This window comes from Podarcis liolepis (assembly GCF_965112155.1).
Source record: "Podarcis liolepis genome assembly, chromosome: 13".
NCBI classification, from domain to species: domain Eukaryota; kingdom Metazoa; phylum Chordata; class Lepidosauria; order Squamata; family Lacertidae; genus Podarcis; species Podarcis liolepis.
In genome coordinates, this window is record NC_139573.1 from 15,662,464 (window position 1) to 15,675,320 (window position 12,857).

Consider the following 12,857-nt stretch of genomic DNA (forward strand, 5'->3'; position numbering starts at 1 on the left):
GAGGGGGAGGACAATGTCTTTGCGCACCGCGCTGGCGACGGGCAATGAGCGCAATGCCGAGACGCACCAGCGCTGCCCGGTGGTCACCCTTGACCCGCCCCAGCGACACCTCCGCTGTCCCCACAGCCCTCAACCCTGGCCAGCAGCCACTCGGAAAAGGGCTCGTCGTGGTCCAGCCACTCTCTGGGCGCTCGCTGCCGCAACTCCATCGCCTCCTGCGCTGACGAGCAGCCTCACATTGGCAACTACCGCCTCCTCAAGACCATTGGGAAGGGAAACTTCGCCAAGGTCAAGCTGGCCAGGCACATCCTGACAGGAAGGGAGGTGGCTATAAAAATAATTGACAAGACGCAGCTGAATCCAACGAGCCTCCAGAAGCTCTTCCGAGAAGTGAAGAGTTTAGAACCCCCCCCCCCCCAATATTAAAATTGGAGCGATTAGTTCAGTGGGAGCAGCAGAGACCCTCGCTTTCCCGCAGCTCACTGTTTTCTTTTGCACCTAACCTGGCTGTGCGCCCGGGAAAAGATCAAAGCGGAGCGTAAAGATATAGTAAAGAGGCTTGGCAGGGTTTTTACCCCGCAAATCACGCTTGCTTGGCTCGGGGGCGTGTGTGTTGTGTGTGTGTTTTCCTCTTCTCCTTTTCCCCTCCCACTTCTCCCTGAGTTTCCCGACGGCGCACAGACGGCTGGGCTGCTTCGCCGCCTGGTGCGCTCAGGGTGGGCGCACGTGTTTTGGGCTGCCTGGGATTGGCCGCGACAGGGATCCGGCGGGCGCTACCACCTGGCGGGCTTGCTGATCCCGTATCCGGAGGCTTTCTCTCTCTCTCCCGTCCTTTTAGAGTCTAAATAAAAGAATAATAAAAGGTGAAGGCTGGCGGCCGGCGGCGGCTACACGGGCCACATGCCGAGGTCTCGCGGGCCGGATTCAGCCCGCGGGCCTTGTGTTTAACACCTGTGTTCTAATGTATATCATATAGCACTGTGGCAATTTAGAGTACACAGTTCTGGGCTACAGAGACCAATGATTGGACTCAGCACATGGCAGTTTCATATGTTAATGGGGGATTTTTTCTGAAGTATCAGTATATATGATAAAATGTAGTAAGAATCCAAAGGTCCACTTTGCAAACGGGAGAGAGAGAGTGTGTATTAGCCTAAAAGGTCTATGTCTTTTTTTCTCCTGCAATCTAGCTCCACTCCTTCCTGAAGAACATCCACTTCAACAACAGTGCTGGGGAAGAAATCTCTTTGGATGAGAAGGGGCAGCAGGCAGGTGGCTATGATCTCCTCAACTTGGTCACATATCCCAATGAGTCCTTCCAGAGAGTCCGAGTGGGGAGGGTGGACCCTCAGGCCCCCCCAGGAAAAGAGTTCACAGTGGATGAAAGTGCCATCGCATGGAATCCCAAGTTCAAGCAGGTGGGTGGGACTATTTCTTACTTTAATCATCATCCATTAACATTATCTTTTCTGAGAAGATCAGGCGATCCAGGAAAACAGAGATGGCTACAAAGGAGAAGTGTGAGGAGAGAAGCTCTGGTATTCACTGATGAAATACTGTTTTTGTTTCTTTTGTTCAAATTTGCTGATTCAAAACTAGTTTGAAGCTAATTTGGAGCTCAGTGTTCAGAACAAGGTCTTTCTGAGTAAGGAATCTGCCAGTGTTTAAAGCTCCTCCAAAATGCGTTGTTGGCAACAATCTCTGCCATGCGGAGCCCAAAATTTCTTAAATTCGTCATATATGTTATTCCAAAATTTGCTTATAATTATGCAGGTCCACCACATGTGATAGTAAGACTCTATTTTGGGGATGAAAGCATCCATGCTAAGGAAAGGGCTAATGCTCCGAAGGCTATTGAGCGCTGTGCTGTCATAGGCCTGAGGTAGTTGATTGATGGATTGAATTTATATACCGCCCTATACCCAGAGGTCTCAGGATGGTTCCCAGAATAAGATCAACGTATAAAACCACAAAATACATAATGAATACATACATAATGCATAATGAAAATAAAAAACCCAATAGCCACCCTGTACATTTTAAGAGGGAATAGTTATGTCCATTTCTACAGCTATGGCAGTTATGAGCAGTCTAAACAGTTAGAGCAGCAGGAATGTTCTCTTGTGCTGCTGTCAGTCTGTAAACTGTAATAGTTTAAAATCTGTCTAAGATGTATTAGCAATGTAAGTAACACCTACCTGCATTGTATATATTAATCTGCAAGTTCAAGTACATTTGGTGGTAAGGAGAAGGTTGGCACTAGCTTCTCTTTGCCATTCAGACATGTGCTGGGCTGGCCAAATGGTTAAGTGACAGCACAAAGCATCTTTACCGGGGGGCCTGATGCTTGCCCAGGGAGCAAATGCTTGACAGCCATCCTCTAATTTCAGTCCTGTGACCTGTCTGCTGCAAAGCGGACATAGACGACAATAAGATTTATTCCATTCAAAATCCCTTGTTTGTCATTACCATTAGATACTGCCCATTTCCACCTGTGTTGAGAGCTGCCACCCAGGACAGAGTATGTTTCCACAGCAGGGAAAGCAAATCTGTTGCTATGACTGTGTTCAGTGCCCAAAAGGGAGGATTTCAGTCCAGAAGGGTAAGTGAAGGAACCCAAGTCAACTGGAATTCCCATCTTCCTCTCCAGCATAGACATTCATGTCTTAGTCTTATTATGTCTGCTTATTTTCTGTCATGGATGCCAAGCACATGTGTTTATGTTACTGATACTTATTCTTCTTTAATCTCCCCTCCTCTGTGGATAGCTATTCAAGAGTATACTGTGTGAAATAACGTCAACATGGGAGTAACCACCATTCAAATCAGGATGACATACATCTGGGAAGAAATAATTAGGATTGCACTCCATAAATTCCCTTTTTGTCAGCATTGAACCTGCAGCCAACCAATTCTCATCTTCTGTGATTCACAAAGCCATTTCCAAGCTTGGGAGGAGAGGGGGTTGTGGGCTACCCCCTCCCACACACGCGGGGGCTGGTCTTTTGCCCCCGCGAGATCCAGGGAATCCCCGGGCGTGCCTTCGACCCGGCCCACCAATCGGCGGGCTGGGGAGGCGTGGCCTAGCCTACTTAAGGCCAGGCACGCCCAGGGACCGCCCTCTTTCCCCTTTCCAGCTGAGCGGTTTTCCCATCCCACCCACCCTTAGGCTTAGCTAGCTATGACCTTGCTATGGACTCCGGTTGGTCGCCGCAAGGGGCCTGGTAGGAATTTTTCCAGTTTGGCCCACTTCCAGCCTTTTGGTTTTTTTGCCTACCTCATAGCAAAGGTCACAACGTCTGTGGTATTGGCGGTTAGGCATTGGCAGGGGTTAATTGTTATGCAAATGAATGGGGGGGAGGAAGCACCATCACCTTCCCCCAAGGAAAAGGGTAGTCTGGTAGAGGACTCCGGGGGGCGTTGCCTTGCCCGAAACCTAGGGAGGTAAGGGCCTCCGGCACACCCCCGAGCGGTGACACGCGTGGGATCCTAGTTGGCGTACTTCAACAGAACTCCCACAGCTTGTGGATAACCCTTCCCGGTCTCCATGCTGGGTAGTCAATAGGAGCCAATGCCTATGGCCAATACCTTTCAATTCTGTAATCAATAAAGTTGTGGCCTTTTTATGCCCATTAACCTTAAATAATGTGTCCAGTGTCTCCATTTCACATGGGGAAGGGGACTTGCCACACAACTAGTGAACAATTTTCTCTATTGTATCCACACACTTTCAGTCCTTGGGAACAGTTATTTCTTGTCAAATATAGATTTTCCCAGTGATCAAATGACAGGAGACCTGGCTGTTTCATTCACTCCCAAATTCAATTATGGAAAGTGTAAAAAAAGAAACACTTGGGCTGCAAGCCTTGAAATGCAAAGACATGGGGCTGGATGGAGAGATAGGCATGTTTAAGGGGGAAAGACTGAAATTAATCAGTATACTCAAAGCCTGACAAATAAATATGAATGGATTGATTAGTACAGCTGAGGTGCTCATGGAGGAACCATCACTTAGTTGTGAAAGTAGACTTTGGTTCATCAGCTCAGTAAAATGTTTCGTGTACCACATAATAGACGGTATCAATAATATTAATAATTATCGCTTCAAGAAATGCTAAAAGCATGCTTCTCACTTTCAGATGCAGATCAATGTGAGAAATGCCCCGATGATCACTACCCAAATGCCTTTCAGGACCAATGTATTCCGAAAAAAATAAGCTACCTATCCTATGAGGAGCCCTTGGGGGCAATTCTGGCCTCCTTGGCTCTCCTGCTTTCTCTGATCACAATTGTTGTGATGGGGACCTTCGGTCTGCACTGGAACACTCCCATTGTCAAAGCCAACAACTGGGGCATCACCTGCACCTTGCTCTCTTCTCTGCTTCTCTGCTTTCTCTGCTCCTTCTTATTCATTGGCAGGCCTACAAAGGTGACCTGTGTCTTGAGGCAAACCGTCTTTGGCATCGTCTTCTCCATTGCTGTTGCTTGTGTGTTAGCCAAAACCCTCACTGTGGTTTTGGCATTCATGGTGACCAAGCCTGGGAACAGCCTGAGGAAATGGCTTGGGAAGAGGCTGGCAGGATCCCTTATCACCTTCTGTTCTCTCATTCAAGCTGGCATCTGCCTTGGGTGGCTGGCATCCTCTCCCCCATTCCCAGAGTTTGACCTGCACTCCCAGGATGGGCAGATCATAGTGCAGTGCAATGAAGGCTCCGACATCATGTTCCATCTTATTCTCGGCTACATGGGTCTTTTGGCCATTGTGAGCTTCTCTGTGGCTTTCTTTGCCAGGAAGTTGCCTGATACTTTCAATGAAGCCAAGTTGATTACCTTCAGCATGCTGGTCTTCTGCAGTGTTTGGCTGTCCTTTGTCCCCACTTATCTGAGCACCAAAGGGAAATACATGGTGGCTGTGGAGATCTTCTCCATCTTGGCCTCTACTGCTGGCTTACTGGGTTGCATCTTCCTCCCCAAAATCTTCATCATTATACTTAGACCTGAGATGAACAGTAAAGAGAGATTAGTAAGGAAGAAGGATGACCATAGTTGAGAGGGTGAAAGAGATGCCGTTAGCCAGGGACCTTATGTTTTGCTAAGGAGATGTTGAATTTCTTTTTATTTCCCTTCTTGTCTCCCATCCAATGAGTTCATGGTGGGATAGACTGAGAGATGGTATCTGACCCATAGTTGAATGGGAATTTGAACCCAGTTTTCCTAGCTCGTAGTACAACAAACTACCGTATTTTTCGCCCTATAGGACGCACTTTTTCCCCTCCAAAAATGAAGGGGAAATCTGGGTGCGTCCTATGGGGCGAATGCAGGCTTCAGGAACACATCCGCAGCCTAGGCAGCCCTATGGGAGGTCCGGCAGGGATGTCTAGGCTGTGGATAGCAGCCTGCCCTGAAGCAGAGCGCCCCCCTCGCCAGGCAGACATCAGCAGCGTGGGGAGCCTTGCCGGACTTCCCGGCAAGGCTCCCCACGCTGCAGATAGCAGCCTGCTGTCCGGCGCGAGGGGCGGCCTGAAGCAGAGCGCCCCCCGCGCCAGGCAGACATCCGCAGCGTGGGGAGCCTTGCAGGAGTTCCCAGCAAGGCTCCCCACGCTACGGATAGCAGCCTGCTGGCCCCACAGGCTCGGGGGACAGCAGGGAGGCGCAGCGCCGCCATCCCGCTGTTCCTCGACCTGGTTCTGTTTCCCCGACCTGCTTTTGGGGGGGAAATAAAGGGAATTTTTCCCCCTTTATTTCCCCCAAAAAAAACAGGAAGCCTGGGAATGTGGGGTTCGGCAGGGCACCAGGAGGCTCCGGAGTGAAGTGGGGTGAGCGGCGCGGTGCTGCGAACTGATTGCTACTTTCACGGAGTGAAGCCGCACAGCCATTGCCGGAGAGCGCTGACTTTTTCCTGTGGACAATTGGATTTAAAACAAGTACCCGTGAGTAGAAACGGAAAATTGGATCAAGAAATATCTTAATTTGGCACCGAAGCAGGAAGGTTCAAAACAGGAAGTCCGCCTTCCGCTTTTTGTATATAGACTGAAGCAAAAACCTTGTAAGCTAAAGCCTGGAAAGTCGTTAAAAAAGTTTAAATTTCCTTCATTTATAACTACTGAAACCCCCTTGGAAGCAGGAGAAAGGGGGGGGGACTTTGTTTAATGCCTGCAAGAGAGGGAGTGAAGAAAGATAAGTTCCCACCATCTCTAACCTGGGAACAGGGTGTCAGAGACAGAAATTATTGGAGAGGTTCATTGACTGTGAATGGAATACTTTGACAGATAGCTAAAGAAGAGAAATAAACTGATTCCAGTGTTGCCTTTTGCATTCTAAAAAAACAAAATATCTGAAAAATGAAAGTAATTTTCTTTTGTTGGACTTGCCTTAAAAAAATGGATACAAATAGAAATTGTCTCCTCTAGAGGGAGCTTGCTAAATTGTTGCTGCAGTCTACTTGAGGACTCTACAGCTGTCAGATTAAGATCGTGGGACCAGTCCTTTTTGACCTTGACTAAATATGAGCTGGGAGGAAGTTTTGGTGCTTGCTTTATGCAAGACAAATGCCTTGTTGGAACAGATGCATGAGAAGATGGATCTGATGAATGAGAAAATGGATTTGATGACTGTTGTGGTTAATAACTGTGGACAAACAGGGAATATTGATACAGAAACTATTCAGGGACCAACTCAGGAACCTGTACTGATTGGGCAAGTACAGAAGATAATGGAGGAGGTTGCGGTTGCACCTCAAATAATACAAATGGAGAGACCCGAGGCCCTACAGGAGCATAAGCTGCTGTCATTGAAGATTGAAGTTGGAGTGGGCCAAGGGGAGTCTGGAGCTGAGGAGGTTCTTAACTTTGGAGAGACCTCGAAATATGTTTTTAAATATTTTTTGGACTACATTGATGACTGTGGGGAGTGGGACTGTGGGGAATGGGCTGGCAGCCTTACATCCTTAGACTATTCCTAATTCCTAATTTGACTGCCTCTGGGGGTTTTGTCCCTATGGCACCAACACTGCACATTCACTCACTATTTATGTTTGCTGTTAGTGTCTCCATTTGATTCTTCCATTCTTCTCTGGCTTAGCAGAATGGGGTGGGGATCATCATCAATGAGACAAGTTTCATTTTGCCTCACATCTTCAGGTATGTGGAGCATTTGAATCCTGCTGCTGCTTCCAGGTGAGCTAATTTTAAACTTAGAGCAGAAGATTCTGGTGCAGATGTTTTCTTTATTATAATGGGAAAGGCTTTGTCCACATGATCAGCGTATGCAATTCAAACTGGCATGTGTTTTTACTCATAAGTAAGAAGAAGTAGGTGTCAAAGACCAGATACTGTTGACATGCTATAAAATAAGTTGATAGCCTTGGCCAGAGCTCAGAATCAGCTGTGGGTCAATAGTAGTCCTAAACCAGGGTTTCCCAAATTTGGGACTCCAGTTGTTTATGGACTACAACTCCCACCATCACTAGCTAGTCAGGGATAATGGGAACTGCAGCCCAAAAACAGCTCGAAATCCAAGTTTGGGAAACCCTGTCCTAAACTGTTACTTATGTGACACCCACCTTACCAACTTACTATGAGACATGCCTGGAGTATAGGTTTCCGCAAAACTTTTGGCAGGAATGGGAAGGAAATATGTGGCCCTCCATGTGCTGTTGGACTTCATCTCCCATCATTCCCAGCCAGTGTAGCCAATGATCAGCAATGATGGGAGCTGTAGTCCAGCAATACGTGGAGAGCCACAGGTTCCCCATCCCTGACTTACAGCCTAACAGGGTAAGGGGTGTGGAGTGGCTGGAGGCTGCAAGAGACTGCTAAATTCACACCTCAAAGGCTTCTATTTGTCTTTGTCAGCAGTTTTTGACTGCCTTGCAACAGTTGACAGGCATGTAATTTTGTGTGACCTATTTCTTATTTCCTGCCGATCCCACCGGAGATGTGTGAATATACTGAAAAATGTCCTGTTTCTGAACCTGGGGGTTCCAGATCATGCTTCATCCTCTATGAATTTGTCTTCATGAATTTGACCTGAGGTTAAGTCCCAATAAATTTATTCATCTGGACAAGTCAGCACTATCAGACACATGGAACTGAATAACCAGTCAGCAGTTCAAGATTTTATTTTGCTTGGCTTATCCAGCTCCCCTGAACATCAGAAAATCATATTTTGGGGGTTCACTTTAATCTATGCAACTGCTTTGTCAGCCAACTTCCTCTTCATCTTCACTTTAAGCACTTGCCGCAAACTCCACACCCCCATGTATTTCCTGCTCATCCATTTGTCCATAGCAAACATGTTTTGTATCTCGGTGACAATTCCCAAGATGCTCCAGACTACTTTGGCCTCCAGGAAGACCATCTCATTTTCCGGCTGCATAGCCCAGGTCTACTTTTTCTTGTGGGCTCTGGGAACAGAGATATTGCTGCTTTCCTTTATGGCCTTTGATCGCTTCATCGCCATCTGCCATCCTTTGCAGTACACAGTCATCATGAGGAGGGAAGTGTACATCGGGGTGGTGGCTGGAGTGTGGGTGGCGGGGATGATCAATTCTGCCGTTCACACGGGGCTTGTGCTTCGCCTTTCCTTCTGCGACTCCAACATCATCAACCACTTCTTCTGTAACTTGCCTCCTTTGCTGATGTTGTCTTGCTCAGACATCAGCCTCAATGAAGCCATGGCTTATGTAGCTGATGCGGTCTTCTCCATGGGTAGCTGTTTGCTGACGTTAACATCATATTTGTTGATTCTGACAACCATCTTTAGAATTCAGTCTACTGAAGGGAAGAAGAAAGCCTTCTCCACTTGCTCTTCTCACCTCCTTGTTGTCAGCTTCTACTTTTCCACCATCATCTACACATACATCAGGCCTACCTCAACCGCATCCCAAGAAGAAGACAAGGTTATCGCTATCCTTTATTCAGTGGTGACTCCTGTGCTCAATCCTGTCATATATTCCTTGAGAAATAAAGAAGTTAAAGAGGCACTGAAGAAGCTCACTAGTAGAACTCTGCTAAGAGTTAGTGTTGGGTAGTGGTTTGAGTGCTGGACTTTGACTGAGAGAGACTTGGCTTTAAAGTCTCACTCAGCTTCTGGGTGTTTTCTCTCATCTAAACCTATCACATTGGATAAGGTTGTGAGAGCCAAGTACATTGCCTGAAGCAGCTTGTAGTTAAAAAAAGTAATATCTAAATAGAATTGTAAAGTTGAACCTGGGATCTTTGGTATGAGCCACAGCCCTTCCCGATACTAATTGGGAAAGTATCAAAACTAGAGTTGGGGGGTTGCTGTAGGAATATCCCTAAGTGTGCAGTATAAATAATACTATGATTGGTCATACTACATAACCAAGGGATATAAAACGCAGACACAGCAGTGTCTTCCTGAGGGAGATCCATTTGGCCAATGTGACTGATGCCTAGGGAAAGGCCCAACTGGTTACAATAGAGAGCAGCTCCCTGTAAATTTGTATCCATAAACTAAGCTTCAATGTTTATTAGAACATGGCTGTGCAATTTACTTAGTAGGCAGGGTGCAATTTCCCTACATCCCTGCTTACTAAGTAACCTTCAACACAGCTCAACACAGAGCTGGCTCATTTACTGTTATGTATGTATTTAGTTAATTAGGTAGGCAGGCAGATAACTTTATATACCGTTCTATATTTCAAAGAAACCTCTGGATGATTTGCATGATCATAAAAGCATCATCGAAAAATACAAAACAATATTATTATTCCACATTTTATAGAAGTGCAAAACACTTGAATGAAACAACCTCTTAAAACAATAGCATAAATGAAAACAACTAATATATGTGGACCATAATAAGTACTAGTAGTTCCAAAATGTAGTAATACAAGAAAGATAACAGTCCCTACCAACCAGATATGCAAGAGTGTAGCTTTTAATGTTTGGTGTTCTTGTTGTTGTTGAGTGGTTTCCTGTGTTTTTGTTGGAAGCTGCCCAGAGTGGCTGGGGCAACCCAGTCAGATGGGTGGGGTATAAGAAATAAAAAGTTGTTGTTGCTGTTGTTGTTGTATGTTTAAAGGGAGCAGTAGCAGTCAAACCTGCTGTCATCTCCCCAACTTAAGCTCACACTACATGGTGAGGCAAAATTACACACACTCTTCCCTTAGAGCTCCCTGCTCTCACCATGGAGCACCCAGAGGCACCTTTGCTGCCTCCAGTGACCATCCTTGGTAAATGCATATATTTACATGATTCATTAAAAACATAAATAAACAGCGATGCATGGTGATGTGGCAGTTGTAGAACTCCAGAAGATACAGCTGTCAAAAAGTATATGGTGGAGAGAGAGACCTTGACAGAGAGATAAAGGTGGCCAGAAGATTGTTGAAGCTGGGTGGACACGAAAGAAACAGGAAAACCACACTAATAACTCTCCCCATATCACCCCTTGCCTTCAGCCTCTCCTATTTCCCCCCATCATTCTTTTATGATAACCCCTTTTATGCAAGCACCTTTCTTTCACTACATCTGCTATTTTTCTCATTTAGATAGTGCTTTAATGTGCAAATGCAGCACACATCACATCAGCAAAGAACAGAATACATGTCATTAGCACCACTTCAAGAATTTTAACCAGAACACTAGATCCCATTGGCGTGTCATAAACACTGGCTCTGGATCTGGGTTACTAATTGCGTCATGCACTACTTTCTACATAGGTTTCTGCAGGCCCCTGTTTTTTGCGCGTGCACTCACACAACACACACATTATTGGTGGGAATTTGGTTGGTCAACACAAACTTCAACCTGCAGTGGACTGAAGTCAAACACTGAAGTTCAGCACCATGGAGAGCTGCCCTGGAAGAGTCACAGTTTAACCTTCATATTTGGCATGCTGGTTCGCTCAAGTGAAGGTCACTTCTCATCATTTAAATTAATGAACCTAAGTTGTCTATGTCCCTTAATTTCAGTAGGTCTACTCTGACTAGCATTGGACACAGCCGATGATGATGATTCGCTTACATTCGTTAACTTAATAGATTTTCTAAATGAAGCAACCACACTACAACTTGCACAATGAATGAAATGCAAACTTTGTGCCACCACACCCTCACCTACACACATAAACCTCAGCTGTAGGGTCCAAATAGGATCCCCCAGTCTTCTCTATCTTAGAGTTTTCCCAAGCTATACCTCCTCTGCAGCTACATCCTCTATCCCAGACCACATCACTCACCAGCCCTTTTTTTCACCCTCATTGGGTGTGCTTGCCTGGCTGGAATGTGTCTTTCTATTTTGACAAAGCTCCTTGCTTCCCTGGATGGATGATAGAAAGGCATGTAAGAGTATTCATCGTAACCAGCGCGCTGTCCAAAGGTAAAATTTACAATCATTGCTCCACCCACTTTTACCCACAACTGGCATGTAGGCCCTGGAAGGTTGCTTGGGAAGGAATGTAACCTTGGATCTGAAAACTATTCCCCTGCCCTACACAGAATATGTCCAATTCTTCCCTTGCCTAGTTTAAATCAGTGACATTCATTCTCCTCCTTTGTCATTTCCATGTGGGAATTCTTGCTGGAAATGGCATTTTTATTTTTATTTTTTTTAATTTTATTTGTTAATCTTTATTGGTTTAAAATCAACACTTACACATACAACAAAAGCTTGAAAAAACAAAACAAAAGAAGCACAATACCTTCCTTACAAACAAAAAAACAATAGAACAATACATTACAAATTCACAAAAATGTTCCATCAACTTCCGACTTCCTTGATATAGGTTCTTTGTTTTCTTTTTTAAAAAAAAATATTCAAAGTTATAACAAGACATATTATCCAAAAACATATCCTTATTTCCCCCCCCCCATTTTCCCTCCCTCCCCCCTCCCCCCCAGGACCCCACCCCCACCCCACCTCCCGACTTCCCTCAGTTCCAGTCTTTGGTTTCTCTAATATTGCTATTTTCTGCATGTTACAAAGTTGTATAGATCCTCAAACTGTTTAGCTGATTATTATCAGTAAAAATAAAAAAATGTAGATGTTTATTCAAAACCTGCCAAGGAATCCAATTCACTTTGTTGCATCTTCAGATACTTTGTGAAAGGTTCCCAAGTCACAGTTATCCTTGTCCCGTAGCTTATATGTCAGTTTTGCCAGTTTTGCATAGTCCATCAATTTTTCTTGCCATGATTCTTTAGTTGGGGTTTCTTCAGTCTTCCATCCTTGTGCAACCAGAACTCTCGAGAAACTGCATTTTTCAAAGCATGCTGAGAGTTCCTAGAAGGACCCATTAGACTCGCATTGGAATTGCAAGAAAGTTATTTGCATCTCTTCAATTTAATTTCTCTAGGGGTTAATTAAAACTCTCCATTGGTTCCACAAGGACAGTGCTCAATTGATCACTTTGGAGCTTTGTCCCTATAGCCCAGTGTTCAATTTTAGATCAGAAATCAACTTGGAGAAGAGAATCACTAATGCAATCCTTCTCAGAAGACTCTGAGACAGCATCCTCAACTCCCCATGCTACTGAGGGTAAATGTTTTGTTTTAGAATGATGCTGTTATTTAAAATGATCAGACGGTGAAGCTGAGTTAAAGTTTAAGTGAGTTTTTATCGTAAGCCAACAATTAGTATTAATCGTAAGCATGATCGCAGCCTATCAGCTATGAGTACCATATGGTAGTAATGACTCCTGCTTATGTGTCCTAACTCTGTTGTGCCAGTGCTTGTCTAATGAAACATGCATTTGTGAATTTGCAATCCCCACATCAGTGTTCCCATCTGTGAAATACCCACCCACAGGATCACCTCACAAGTACTGCCTTTAAAGATGGTTGAGAAAGTACAGGAGCCCAAACACTGATTTGGGGTCAGGCTGTTTGAACA

At 45.3% G+C, this 12,857-nt stretch overlaps 1 protein-coding gene across 1 annotated transcript; it reads left to right on the plus strand.

Moving 5' to 3' along the window:
* Positions 1-8,083: 8,083 nt before the first annotated feature.
* On the plus strand, positions 8,084-9,031 carry LOC310691565 (olfactory receptor 13G1-like; the record flags this gene model as incomplete). The annotated part of the gene is made up of 1 exon (XM_083471426.1): positions 8,084-9,031. One exon carries the CDS (start codon positions 8,084-8,086, stop codon positions 9,029-9,031), a length of 948 nt encoding a protein of 315 aa, XP_083327552.1.
* Positions 9,032-12,857: the final 3,826 nt, after the last annotated feature.